General features: G+C 41.6%; 1 protein-coding gene across 2 annotated transcripts; it reads right to left on the reverse strand.

The window, feature by feature from the left end:
• Positions 1 to 3,732: 3,732 nt before the first annotated feature.
• On the reverse strand, positions 3,733 to 14,156 carry LOC100136621 (Sec61 alpha form A). Of its 2 annotated transcripts, XM_036947887.2 has the most exons (13): positions 13,981 to 14,156; positions 12,926 to 13,034; positions 8,458 to 8,525; positions 8,301 to 8,366; positions 7,895 to 7,973; positions 7,441 to 7,572; positions 7,097 to 7,206; positions 6,701 to 6,854; positions 6,423 to 6,583; positions 5,781 to 5,978; positions 5,184 to 5,375; positions 5,009 to 5,085; positions 3,733 to 4,917 (listed from the first exon to the last, which is right to left on the reverse strand). In XM_036947887.2, exons 2-13 carry the CDS (start codon positions 12,930 to 12,932, stop codon positions 4,731 to 4,733), a joined length of 1,431 nt encoding a protein of 476 aa, XP_036803782.1. In that variant the 5' UTR covers positions 12,933 to 13,034; positions 13,981 to 14,156; the 3' UTR covers positions 3,733 to 4,730.
• Positions 14,157 to 14,704: the final 548 nt, after the last annotated feature.

The raw sequence follows: 14,704 nt of genomic DNA on the forward strand, positions 1-14,704 counted from the left end.
AGGGACAGGGAAGATGGTTAAAATTGATGGGAAGATGGATGGAGCCAAATACAGGACCATTCTGGAAGAAAACCTGATGGAGTCTGCAAAAGACCTGAGACTGGGACGGAGATTTGTCTTCCAACAAGACAATGATCCAAAACATAAAGCAAAATCTACAATGGAATGGTTCAAAAATAAACATATCCAGGTGTTAGAATGGCCAAGTCAAAGTCCAGACCTGAATCCAATCGAGAATCTGTGGAAAGAACTGAAAACTGCTGTTCACAAATGCTCTCCATCCAACCTCACTGAGCTCGAGCTGTTTTGCAAGGAGGAATGGGAAAAAATGTCAGTCTCTCCATGTGCAAAACTGATAGAGACATACCCCAAGCGACTTACAGCTGTAATCGCAGCAAAAGGTGGCGCTACAAAGTATTAACTTAAGGGGGCTAAATAATTTTGCACAGCCAATTTTTCAGTTTTTGATTTGTTAAAAAAGTTTGAAATATCCAATAAATGTCGTTGCACTTCATGATTGTGTCCCACTTGTTGTTGATTCTTCACAAAAAAATACAGTTTTATATCTTTATGTTTGAAGCCTGAAATGTGGCAAAAGGTCGCAAAGTTCAAGGGGGCCGAAAACTTTCGCAAGGCACTGTAGGTATTCCTTTTGTCCAGGTGGGAAAGGGCAGTGTGGAGTGCAACAAAGACCGCATCATCTGTGGATCTGTTGGAGCGATATGCAAATTGGAGTGAGCTTTTTCCCCAAAAATGTAATTTAAGGTACCCCAAAGCTTTTTTATTATCATTCTTTATATAATTTATCTTTGCTTCATAGTGTAGTTTATTTTTATTTAGTTTAGTCACATGATTTCTTTATTTGCAGTATGTTTGCCAATCAGTTGGGCTGCCAGACTTAATTGGCATACATTTTGCCTCATCCCTCTCAACCATACAATTTTTCAAGTCCTCATCAATCCAATGGGATTTAACAGTTTTTACAGTAATTTTATTAATGGGTGCATGCTTATTAGTTTGAAAATAAAAGAGAGCCGCACACTCTTGGAGCTCAGATGCAAAAATGTAATACCAACGTTTCGACAGCCAAGCTGTCTTCATCAGGGTATAATCACAAACACTACGGGATGACTCGTTTATATAGTGTCAAAAGACACAGGTGTCTGTAATCATGGCCAGCAGTGGCCCAATATCATTGGTTAATAATCAAATATTAAAATGTCATACAAAGAACAGCATACAAACAAATGGATAGCATACGATCATAGATTAATTTGACTATACAAGTTTACACACAATTACAATGGCAAAGTCACAATAATCACAAGAATGGCTTCAGATCAAAGTCTACGTTGAGACCGAAGGGCGCAAGGGTCTTTAGATTAAAGATCCAGGCAGCCTCTCGTTTTAACAATAAATTATCAAGGTGCCAATATAACGCAGAGACGAAATCGAGTGGCCTGCCTCCAAGAAATGGGCCGCAACTGGATAAGTAAAGTTTTTACACCTAATGGTGCTACGATGCACTGAGATACGTACTTTTAATTCGCGCTTTGTTTTACCTACATAATTTTTACCACAAGGACAAGTTATAAGATAAATAACTGCCTTAGTGGAGCACGTAATAACACCTTTTATTGGGATCGATTTCCCTGTTTGTGGGTGTTTGAAGGATCTACATTTATAAGTGCCATTGCATTGAGCACAGCCATTAATTACATTTGTCATTTCCATCCAGTAGGGGCGCAAATAGACGTTGTTCAGGAATATCTTGGGGTGGTAAATCAGAGTTTACCAATTGGTCGCTGAGATTTCTGCCCTGCGAGAATACGACCACGGGAAGGTCCGAAAACACATTACCGAGACTATCATCGGATTTTAAGATGTGCCAATGTTTGTGAACAATTCCCTTAATTTGTTCAGAGCACTTTGAATAGCGGGTAGTTAAAACGCAAGAATGCGTCTTATTGCGAGACTGACCTTGAAAAAGGTCACGTCTCGTTTTGTTTTGAATTTTCTCAATGGCAATATTAATCTGATCATTCTTGTAGCCCCTCTCCTTGAACTTTCTTTGCGTCTCAGCCATATTTCTGTCGAAATCGGACTGTTTTTTGCAAATTCTTTTGATCCGACAGAATTGGCTGTAGGGCAAACTATTTTTTTAAGGGAAGTGGGTGACAACTATCAGCCCTCAACAAACTGTTACGATCAGTAGGTTTCCTGTAAAGATCAGTGTATAGAACATTATCTTCACACAAGATCAGAAGATCAAGAAAACTGATTTGACGTGTATCAGATTGCATAGTAAATCTCAGATGCTCAGAACAAGAGTTAAGAAAAGCATGGGACGCCTGGAGCTGTTTTGCATCACCCCTCCATATAACAAAAATATCATCAATATACCGTTTCCAAATAATGATGTGAGGCAAGAAAACATTTTTGAGAGGATTGAAAATAGACTGTTTCTCCATGTTACCCACATACAAATTAGCATAGTTAGGAGCCATGGGGGATCCCATAGCAGTCCCTTTAGTCTGAATAAAGAAATCATTTAGAAACATGAAATAGTTATGCGTGAGTACTATTTCAGCCAATGTTACAATACATGCACTGGAAGGTAGTTCATTAGGGTCACGTTGCAGAAGAAAATGTTCCATAGCTTCAATACCGCCCTCGTGTGGAATATTAGTGTTAGTGTATATATGCTTATTAGTAACTGTAATAAATAGTTTCAGAAATGCGTCAAGAGCAGCATCTGGTTGCTCCTCATTACACACCACAGACCAGCAAATATTCTTTACATCATCAACATTTGAATCCCTACAAAACTTATTGTATGACCTCTTATACACTATATTAGGTCCAGCCTTTGGAACTTTGGTTTTCCTAAATATGGCTATTATATTGTGATCACTACATCACTACAGTGAACACAGCACAAGGTGAGTCCAAAAACATATTGTATGCTGCTGCATAAATGTTGTATGCCAGGGAGATATGTATAGTGTAGCTAAGAAAGTAAAACTAAGTGTATGTTGTGTAGTAAGAAGTTAGTAGCCCATGTGCCCTAATAATTTGGCCTATTTGCCCCTCTTAATTTCACCTACTGTTCTGACTTGGCGGTGCACATGTAGCCCATAACACGGTTTAGAGAAATGTAGTCATATAATATTGTAAGAGCTTTCATGCCCCCTTTATTTATCCTACATTTCTAACTTGGTGTACAGGGAGAACACTAAGAACTGCCCATGTTCTGAATTCTGTCGCTGTACATTTCAAAAGCGCTAAACAAATAGTTGACTACATACATCCTAGCTCACTCGTGTCTTAGTCTAAATTACAGATTGCCTCTTAGCCGCTAGTCACCCCCTTATGCTACAGTTAGTACATCAAGTGTCATTGACAAGTTGTTTAAACAAGTCAGCCAGGTTTTTTTTAAGGCAGTAATTGAGGCTGAATGAACTGTTTCACTGCCAGACAAGGCTCCACTGATAGCCAGGTCTAGCAGTGGTAAGATGTAGGGACAGGTTTATGTAAGCACTTTGTAGGCACCATTTGTCACCATTATAGTGCAATTCACTTGTGTCTTTGCTGGCGTGCATCCATCTTTTTGCCCCACCAAGATTTACATGGTAAAATCACCACTGGTTGGGAGTACATACCACAGAATTATATATAGGTTTTGTACCCAGTTTGATGCATATTGTAGTGATTCATCCTGACCTGAGAATGTTCAACACAGAATTATGCTTTTCAGCTTTATTTGAAACATCTTGGCCTCCACAAAGACAAAGGCCCTATCCATAATAGCATTTTATTTGGGGTCACTGCAATGGTTTCTCTCAGTGGGTGGCATGGTGCATGACATCCTGAAAGAAAACATTTGTTGGGATTTTTTTTTAATACAATTGTCCAATAAAGTAAAAAACCCCAAAAATTCATCCCCTTTCCCTCCCAAACACGTATAGGCAGTATCTGCAGTGATTCAGTCTGGGAATAGAAGACCACAGACAAACCCTTCCCTTAAGGACAAACATATGCCCTTGCTAAGACCAGCACGAATACAAATATATTCCATGATTTAAAAAATATATATATAAAATGACAACACTTGTTGAAAATTCCCAGAGCCATTTAAGGAATACAATACAAGTATATTTATATTTTTTCACCCCAATATGTGGCTCTTCAAACTCCATGCCCAGCTTGCGATAACCTGAAATGAACATGACATGGCTTTCTTTCCACTCTCCAAAAATGTCCAGGTGTAGTGCTTGTGTTGGTTTAAGCACAGACTCCTTTAGATGGTGTCTCAGCCTTCAATTTCCTTGAGCATGCTTCAGCCAACCTCACATGATGTCAGTCAACAACATCATGTCAAACCTTTGTCTCATCTCCTACAGACAAGTTAATAAAAGAACAGTCAGCAGAGTATCCTAGTTGGTCAGATCAAGAGAGGACGTGAATGGTATTGAAAGAAAGAACAACGGCACAGAACTGGTGCAATTCCCATGCTGAACACTGGGACAAATGCCGCCTTTCTTTCCTCGATGAGATCCAGTCTGCATATGAGCCCTCAAGGGCTACTAGGAACACAAGAAGCTGAGAAAGAAGATGCATCCCAGAGGCAAAATGTACTGATGTGCGCATTAGATACAATGCAAAATAAAAAGCACGAATTTGTCAAGGCTGCATCTGTCTGTGGTATGTGTTGGAGGAAGGGGGGGTTTCTAGAATAGCAGCGCGCCCATGCTGCCCATTTCACTCTGCTCCTTGACGAAGATCTCAAAGTACTGGTAGATGATGGTGACGGCCAATAGGATTCCAGTACCCGAACCGATGGCACCCAGGAAGTCAGCCATGACAGACAGCCCACCTATGCATAGGCCACCGAAGGCTGCAGCCGTGGGGATGTACCTTCACACAGAACACAAGATATTAGAAATGTGTAGCAAGGTATACACACCAATAATTCTTGACACTTGGGCCAGAGTGCATATGTTTTTACCTGTTGAGCTCATGCACCATGGAGGTCTCTCTGTGTCCCCCCATCACCATCTGCTGTTCCTTCAGCTGCTTAGCCACCTGTTGGCCGTACAGACCTGCGTTAGCAACTACCATACATAAGCTAAGTGAATCTATAAAATATGAAACAAATATATCTGGTGCATCAAGTGACTCACATCTTTGGCAGAGGATCCCGAAACCTCAATCCATGTCTTGGAGAAGAAGGCACAGGAGCCCAGCATGAAGACGATGTAGATGGCAGCATGGATGGGGTCATCCAGAACAGAACCAAAGGACTCCGGGGGAGAGAGGAAGTAGCAGAGACCGCCAACCGGGTAGGCACGAGCTGGTCCTCCAGTGGAAGTATCCTATACACAAACAACCACACATACAAATACATTGTGGATTAATTGTAAGCATAGCTCAAATCAAGGCTGTGAGTAAAACCTGCCAAAGGCTAGCTCTTACAGGCCTGCTGAAATGAAATATTTAATTCTGTCAACCCTCCCAGTGTTCTTACATGGTAGTCCAAAACATGTGATCATAACCACATTATGGCTTCAAATAGAATCTTCATTGTTTACGGTCACCCATTACTAGACGTCACAGAAGTATTCAGTACTGTTGAACTCATGAAGGTTTAAATGGGATAAAATAACCAAGTGTATGTGCATTTTAAATAGTACTGGTGTAATGAAAGTTGGTAAGGTAAGTCTACTGCTGTGTGATTGACTCTAAAGCAGCACTCTAAGGTCATTCTGATAGGCACTTACAGACCAGGTTCCCAGCAGGTTAACCAGGAAGTTGCCGCTGAATCGCGTGGAGAGCATCTGAGAGATGACATACAGGTTGGACACGAGGGCAGACTGGAGGATGATGGGAATGTTTGAGGTGTAGAAGAGCTTGATGGGATAAGTGTTGTACTGGCCACGGTAACGGGCAGACTTGATGGGCAGGTCCACCCTGAAGCCCTGGAAGGAGGAGGCGAGAAGTGTTCAAAACATTTCAAACAACTCAGATTTAATGGTATTCAAAGCTGATGTTCAATCATTCAGGTTTTTAGTCTGACCATTTGTTCACATTGTCAGATCCAATGGTCATATCATAGGTCACTTAACACTGAAATCCATAAAGGGGGAAACTGCCACATCTGTTTGAGATATTACAACAAAGACGTTACTTCAAACACTTTCTTTCCCTCACATCATTGCACTCGTGATAGAACACCAGAATATGTACAGCAACTTCCTTACCACGCTGCTGGACACTCCTCCGTTTCATCAACAAAACAAAAGTACTGAGGCAAACAGTGGTGTAGTTTCCCCATTTTTGGATTTCAGCAATGAATTGAAAGCAATTTGTAAAACCAATCAAAAAACAGCCAAGACGATATAGGGGGTTGTCTGTCCACTGACCTGGAAGTATATCACTACAGCAAAGACGAAGACAGTGGCGATGAGGTTCAAGAGGTTAGGCAGGTTCTGGCGGTAAAATGCCTCTCTCAGGGCGCGCACCTTGTCTGTGCGGGTGGCCAACAGGTGGAACAGGGCAATGATGGCACCTTCAAACTCCGTTCCTGAGACACAAGAGACAAGGTTACTCAACCAACCACAGCAGAGGGAGCAACCCTGACTGAAAAATACAAGTATATTGTCAATACAATTACAGGTGGCAGTAAGGCCAGTGTACATACCTCTGCCAGTGTTGACAGTAGTGGGGCTGAAAGCCTTCCAGACGATGGTCTCACAGATGTTAGTGGCAATGAACAGGGAGATACCAGAGCCCAGCCCATAGCCCTTCTGCAGCAGCTCATCCAGCAGCAGCACAATCAGACCTGCCACAAAAAGCTGGGGAAAAAAGAGGGACAACAGAGCTTCAAATACAGTCTGCTCAGCTTTCATCTGCCTGGTCATCGCTGATTGAAAGATTAGAGAAATGGCAGCCAGGGGTTTATGTAATGAAAGGTCTCTGTACTTAACGGGTCAAATGAATGAACTGTCCAGTTCACTCATGGCCATTGTCACTTGGGATTCAGCCATTACAAACAGCAGCGTAGTGGTAATGGGGGGGGGGGGGGGGTCTAACTAACCTGAATGATGATGAGCAGGCAGATCCCAGCACCCATCTCTGATGGGTCTCCGTACATGCCCGTCATCACATACACAATGGACTGTCCAATGGTGATGATCATACCAAACACTGCAGAGGAGAAAGGGAGCTGGGTTGCATTCAATATCCTTAGGACAGCTATGAGTTGATAGACAATGAAAAACTGAATACACCACAGCTTTATGACAGGATATAGATCCTTATTCGACTACCCATCACATACAAGCACAAAACTCAGAAAACAGTTGTCAGGTGGTTAAATAACCATCCCTTATCTCATGATTAATCCCATTCCTTGGTAAAAACTTTGTAGGGCAGACATACATTTCTGCGCTCCATTGAAGAGTGCTCTGTCCTTGGGGGTGTCTCCAACCTCAATGATCTTTGCTCCAGCCAGCAGCTGCATGATGAGACCGGAGGTAACGATGGGTGAGATACCCAGCTCCATCAGAGTACCTGTAGAATGGTGGGATCACAGTACTGTTTTCAGTTAACTATTATGAACCAACACGGTTGTAATGGGAAAGAGGATTATACCAAGGCAAAGCTATGAATACAGTGGCAAATCAGCCAAAGAAAGTCAGCTCGTCAAGAGATAAGACCTGATAACATCACAGGGAATAATGAATTCTTCATGTTAGAAGTACGAACCAAACAGCAAAAATGTAATAGGAATGTGTTCAAACAAGATCAGTAGCCAAGATCGAAAGCCATTTATCAATATGAGAAGAAACAGACAAGCATTCAAACTAGCAGAGCCAGACTGTTGGTTTCTCACCTCTGTTGGAGGCCAGGATTACTCTCATCCAGTAGAAAGGATCTGCGGAGTCTGAGGACATGATGCCAAAGAGTGGAATCTTGAGAACAGAGGACAAAGAATGAATCAATACAATGAACCCACAAGAGCTACAACTGCACCCATTGAGTCATTATTACCTGTGGCCTTAACTATATGTTCAGCTGGTGAGAGATTATGTCCATTTATTCCTCCTGGTATTCATTTTTATTTTCTCTCTGCATTGTTGGGAAGGGCCCATAAGTAAAGCATTTCACTGTTAGTCTACACCGGTTGTTTACGAAACATGTGACAAATGAAATGTGATGTGGGCTGCAGGATTTCTCTGCAAGTGCCATACAATAGATAAAGCTACACTGAGAAAGATTCAGGCCCGGCAGATACTAACCTGGCAGCACACCAGGAAGATGAAGAGCGTGATGGCAGTCCATAGTACTTTTTCTCTGAACTGAATCTGTAGAAGGAAAAGAGGGGATATTTTAGAGACATCACTAGAGCTAAGACTGTTAAAAAAGCTAGTGAAGAGAAATTGCAGTATACTATACCTTTCTCTCTGGTTTCTGAATCTCAGGTAAGACCGCACAAAACGGCTTTATGACTTCCAAAAATTTTACTGGAAAAGACAAGAGGACATTGGGCAAAAATGACATACATCAGTGATTTAACATACACAGTAAAAATAAAGTATTAACCAGAGAATTACATTATGCAGAACAGTGAGGTAGGTCTACATACAGTTGAAGTCAGAAGTTTACATACACTTAGGTTGGAGTCATAACTCATTTTTCAACCACTCCACAAATTTCTTGTTACAAACTATATTTTTGGCAAGTCAGTTAGGACATCTACTTTGTGCATGACAAGTATTTTTTCCAACAATTGTTTACAGACAAGATTATTTCACCGTATCACAATTCTACATACAATAAGATGACTGTGCCTTTAAACAGCTTGGAAAATACCAGAAAAATGTGTCATGGCTATAGAAGCTTCTGATAAATGATGTCAATCTGCCTGAGTCCATTGGAGTTGTACCTGTGAATGCATTTCAAGGCCCACCTTCAAACTCAGTGCCTCTTTGCTTGACATCATGGGAAAAATCAAAAGACCCCAGGAATGTTTTTGTAGACCTCCACCAGTCTGGTTCATCCGTGGAAGCAATTTCCAAACAGTTGCAGGTATTACGTTCATCTGTACAAACAATAATATGCACCATGGGACCACATAGCCGTCATATCTCTCAGGAAGGAGACGCGTTCTTTCTTAGAGATTAACGTACTTCAGTGCAAAAAGTGCAAATCAATCCCAGAACAGCAGCAAAGGACCTTGTGAAGATTCGAGGAAACAGGCAAAAAAAGTATCTACACTGCTCAAAAAAATAAAGGGAACACTTAAACAATGTAACTCAGAAAGTCAATCACACTTCTGTGAAATCAAACTGTCCACTTAGGAAGCAACACTGATTGACAATACATGTCACATTCTGTTGTGCAAAAAACAGGTGGAAATTATAGGCAATTAGCAAGACACCCCCAATAAAGCAGTGGTTCTGCAGGTGCACACAGACCACTTCTCAGTTCCTATGCTTCCTGGCTGATGTTTTGGTCACTTTTGAATGCTGGCGGTGCTTTCACTCTAGTGGTAGCATGAGACTGAGTCTACAACCCACACAAGTGGCTCAGGTAGTGCAGCTCATCCAGGATGGAACATCAATGTGAGCTGTGGCAAGAAGGTTTGCTGTATCTGTCAGCGTAGTGTCCAGAGCATGGAGATGCTACCAGGAGACAGGCCAGTACATCAGGAGATGTGGAGGAGGCCGTAGGAGGGCAACAACCCAGCAGCAGGACCGCTACCTCCACCTTTGTGCAAGGAGGAGCAGGAGGAGCACTGCCAGAGCCATGCAAAATGACCTCCAGCAGGCCACAAATGTGCATGTGTCTGCTCAAACGGTCAGAAACAGACTCCATGAGGGTGGTATGAGGGCCCGACGTCCACATGTGGGGGTTGTGCTTACAGCCCAACACCGTGCAGGACGTTTGGCATTTGCCAGAGAACACCAAGATTGGCAAATTTGCCACTGGCGCCCTGTGCTCTTCACAGATGAAAGCAGGTTCACACTGAGCACGTGACAGACGTGACAGAGTCTGGAAACGCTGCGGAGAATGTTCTGCTGCCTGCAACATCCTCCAGCATGACCGGGTTGGCGGTGGGTCAGTCATGGTGTGGGGTGGCATTTCTTTGGGGGGCCGCACAGCCCTCCATGTGCTCGCAGAGGTTGCCTGACTGCCATTAGGTACCGAGATGAGATCCTCAGACCCCTTGTGAGACCATACGCTGGTGCGGTTGGCCCTGGGTTCCTCCTATTGAAAGACAATGCTAGACCTCATGTGGCTGGAGTGTGTCAGCAGTTCCTGCAAGAGGACGGCATTTATGCTATGGACTGGCCCGCCCGTTCCCCAGACCTGAATCCAATTAAGCACATCTGGGACATCATGACTCGCTCCATCCACCAACGCCACGTTGCACCGCAGACTGTCCAGGAGTTGGCAGATGCTTTAGTCCAGGTCTGGGAGGAGATCCCTCAGGAGACCATCCGCCACCTCATCAGGAGCATGCCCAGGTGTTGTAGGGAGGTCATACAGGCACGTGGAGGCCACACACACTACTGAGCCTCATTTTGACTTGTTTTAAGGACATTACATCAAAGTTGGATCAGCCTGTAGTGTGGTTTTCCACTTTAATTTTGAGTGTGACTCCAAATACAGACCTTCATGGGTTGATAAATTTGATTTCCATTGATAATTTGTGTGATTTTGTTGTCAGCACATTCAACTATGTAAAGAAAAAACTATTTAATAAGAATATTTCATTCATTCAGATCTAGGATGTGTTATTTTAGTGTTCCCTTTATTTTTTTTGAGCAGTGTATATCCACAGTAAAACGAGTAATATATCGACATAACCTGAACTGCATCTCAGCAAGGAAGAAGCCACAGATCCAAACTGCCATAAAAAAGCCATACTACGGTTTGCAACTGCACATGGCGACAAAGATCGTACATGTTGGAGAAATGTCCTCTGGTCTGATGAAACAAAACAATAGAACTGTTCGGCCATACTGACCATCGTTATGTTTGGAGGAAAAAGGGGAAGTCTTGCAAACAGAAGAACACCATCCCAACTGTGAAGCACAGGGTGGCAGCATCATGTTGGGGTGCTTTGCTGCAGGAGGGGCTGGTGCACTTCACAAAATAGATGGCATCATGAGGTAGGAAAATTATGTGGATATATTGAAGCAACATCTCAAGACATCAATCAGGAAGTTAAAGCTTGGTCGCAAATGGGTCTTCCAAAGGAACAATAACCCCAAGCATACTTCCAAAGTTGTGGCAAAATTGCTTAAGGACAACAAAGTCAAGGTATTGGAGTGGCCATCACAAAGCCCTGACCTCAATCCTATAGACAATTTGTGGGCAGAACTGAAAAAGCGTGTGCGAGCAAGTAGGCCTAAAAACCTGACTCAGTTACACCAGCTCTGTCAGGAGGAATGGGCCAAAATTCACCCAACTTATTGTGGGAAGCTTGTGGAAGGCTTCCTGAAATGTTTGACCCAGGTTAAACAATTTAAAGCCAATGTTACCAAATACTAATAGTGCATGTAAACTTCTGACCCACTGGGAATGTGATGAAAGAAAGAAATGCTGAAATAAATCACTATTCTGACATTTCACATTCTTAAAATAATGTGGTGATCCTAACTCACATAAGACAGGGAATTTTTACTAGGATTAAATGTCAGGAATTGTGAAAAACTGTGTTTAAATGTATTTGGCTAAGGTGTATGTAAACTTCCAACTTCAACTGTACATAGGTAGGAGGATACTTCTGAAGTAAGAAGAAAGAGTGGGATGTACTTTGTGGGGAGCTAAAACATCCGATTCCCAATAGAGAGAATTTGCAGACAGCGGAGATGACATCGAGATGCCTGCTCTTGGACATGCTGACCTAACCACCGCCTCTGATGACCATCTAGATCACCTCATGACAGTCTGCCCAAGCAGTCAAACGGACTTGACCTAGCTAGCTACTGTTCTAGACAATTTTTTTATGACTTCTTGTTGTTTATTTTGGTAAACAAGCACTTTGAGATTCTGGCTAATGAAAAGCGCTATAAAATGTATTACTACATAATTCTACAGCTGATACTTAAACTATGTCCGGATGAAACGTCATCACTCCCACGCATGCAAAACGTTGGTTCCACTCACTAACAAGGTCAAGAAGCTAGTATAGCTAGCTAGTTAGATTGCATGTGGGGACAAACTTAGTGGTCTTACAGATAATTATGAGTATATTAAAAGAGGTAATGAAAATACAGTTAACTACTGTTACTGTAGATTACTAGGCTCAACGAAATTGACATTCATTGGCAATGGCTTATTCAATCAATGTTATCGAGCTAGAAGCAAACCACAGTCATGATAAATGACTGTCACATTCATTGCAAAGACGGTGCTACATTTCCTATAAGGATGACATCAGCAAGACTAGAGGGTAGATAATGTGATAATGTTGTAGGTGCACACAGCAATCTTGATGCCCCGAACAAGAGCCAACAGCAACGATTTATGGGCCCTCGAGTCTGGCTAACTAACGTTACCGAGTCCTGCCTTGGCTTTACCGTTAGCTGCCATTTCCGTTAATATGGTAACTCTCATTAGCTACATCACATGGGATATTTTGCTAGCTTTATTTAACAGTTCATTGTTAAGTAAATGGTGTTGTATGTAACCCAGATTAGCAAATGTTAGCTAAGGACTCACAATAACTAGCTAACGTAACTAGTTAACCAGATAGCTAACGTTGTGACTCTACGGCTGATGTTAGCATTACAATATAGTAGCTTGTTAGCTAAATACCCATTCCTAGCCAAGTTAAATATTTCTAAGATAAATGTCATATGCAGTTCACAGGTACATGGACATACATAGAAGTAGGAAAAAAATCACTCACTGCCCATGGTGTCCTTGATCCGATTCCTGTTGTGTTAAATTGGTGCCACTTGAAGGATCGGCACAATTCGCGTGGCACCACCTAGCCTCTCCGCACTGAAAAGGAAGCTCTGTAAAGACACGTCACCGATTAAGCGCCTAGTACCATGTTCATGTTTTTGTCGGAACAAGGAAACTCTGCAATGTCCGACTTGCTAGCTGGTTGTAGTTATGCACGAGCCGCGTTCAACTAGTTAGCAAGTGTAGTTCACATTGGGGGATATGCTCTGAAAGTATGCTCTGAAAGTAGATGTTTGATTGAACAGACATGATAGATACCAACTACGTTAGTTTTATTATTGACTGTTTGTTTGAGAAATCTTGACACTTCACAGAAAAAAATATGCCTCGATTCAGGTTTGATTATGATAAACAATATTGCTCTTGCAGGAAATGCAAAACTTCTCAAATTATGACACGAGACTGCTAAATCTGTAGTCCAATTTACCTTCAGTTCTATTAAAATGCATGATCATGATTTAAAAAAAAAAATATTGGTCTTCAATGATTTCTGAATCGAGAAAATATTGGCCCAGTGTGACCAAAATCCAATTTGTCTAGGGGTCTCTTGTGCCGCTGCCTGTTTTTTAAATCTCAATATAAAATCATTGTTTTTGTCCAAAACATTCCATATCTGTGCGTGTGGACTAGGTCTACTGATGTCCTGTTCAGTTTGAGCGGAAGAGCGCGAAGATGAGAAGGAGGGCGAGAGGTAAACTTGATACTTCTAGAATTGATTTGAATAAAAACAATATGTTTTGTTGCCCATAATGAAGCTATTTATCAGAGTTATTGACCTCACAATGAGCCATATTCGAGTAATTTAGATAAATTACATTACTATGAAGCGGCAGCCACGGAGATGGGCAGCGCATGGGTGCTGAAAGTAGGCTAATTCGAGAACGCTAAATTAATTTAAACAGTCTTCATTTTAATTTGACTTCAGACTACTAACAACAAGAGGGTTTGTTGTTGTATCCTGTTTTTTCCTATTCAAGAAATTATAGGTAAACCTACCTGTTTGATAGACAAAATGATAGTCTACTATCCATGGATTTTGTCAGACTATTCCATCAGTCACCATGCACTCCTTAAATATCTGTCAGTAAAGAGCTTGGTGTGTTAAATTAAAACCAGGGCTCGAATTGAGGAGGTATGTGAGGGTTTTATGGCTTTTGTTAAAGAAAATGGCTGAAAGCATAGGCCTACCCCTTGTTGGTTTATGATTTTGAAAACAATGAAATGGACCTGATTATATAACGTGATACATCACAGCACTTTAGTCTGCAATGCTTTACGCTAGAAACAAGCTGTAAAATGCAGTGGAAAGACGTGACTCCAATGCATATATCATATATTTGGTTTGTCTCTTTGACATTTAGAGGCTGTGCTACAACCTTCTATAGCCGAGCAGACAAAAAATGTGCTTTACTTGGGAAGTAATGTACAGTATGATTCTGTCATTATCAATTGACGTTCAACATTTCAACAGGCTATTTATTAAACGACATACTAACTCTAAATCAGTCAGGAGCAAGCCAGGTAGCCTAAGAAGTAACGAACATTAGTTATTTTGACAATATTATTATTATTTCAAGATTATAGCCTGTCATTTAAAAATCAAATGTGAAGCATTTGTGACACGTTAGAAGCAGGAGCGCTTAGCATTTCAACACATCAACAACAGGACTTCAACAACATGCCCACAAATTGTGAATTTAGGCTTTATAAAATCACATTT

The sequence above is a fragment of the Oncorhynchus mykiss genome, chromosome 17, assembly GCF_057628025.1.
Source record: "Oncorhynchus mykiss isolate SJ-2025 chromosome 17, ASM5762802v1, whole genome shotgun sequence".
NCBI lineage: Eukaryota > Metazoa > Chordata > Actinopteri > Salmoniformes > Salmonidae > Oncorhynchus > Oncorhynchus mykiss.

Excerpts from the sequence above, each read along its gene's own strand:
- LOC100136621 (XM_036947887.2), bottom strand. Across the intron at positions 7,573-7,894 it reads AATCCTGGCCTCCAACAGAG|GTACTCTGATGGAGCTGGGT; the intron begins GTGAGAAACCAA and ends ACCATTCTACAG. Across the intron at positions 5,086-5,183 it reads CGGGATCCTCTGCCAAAGAT|GTGGCTAAGCAGCTGAAGGA; the intron begins GTGAGTCACTTG and ends TACGGCCAACAG.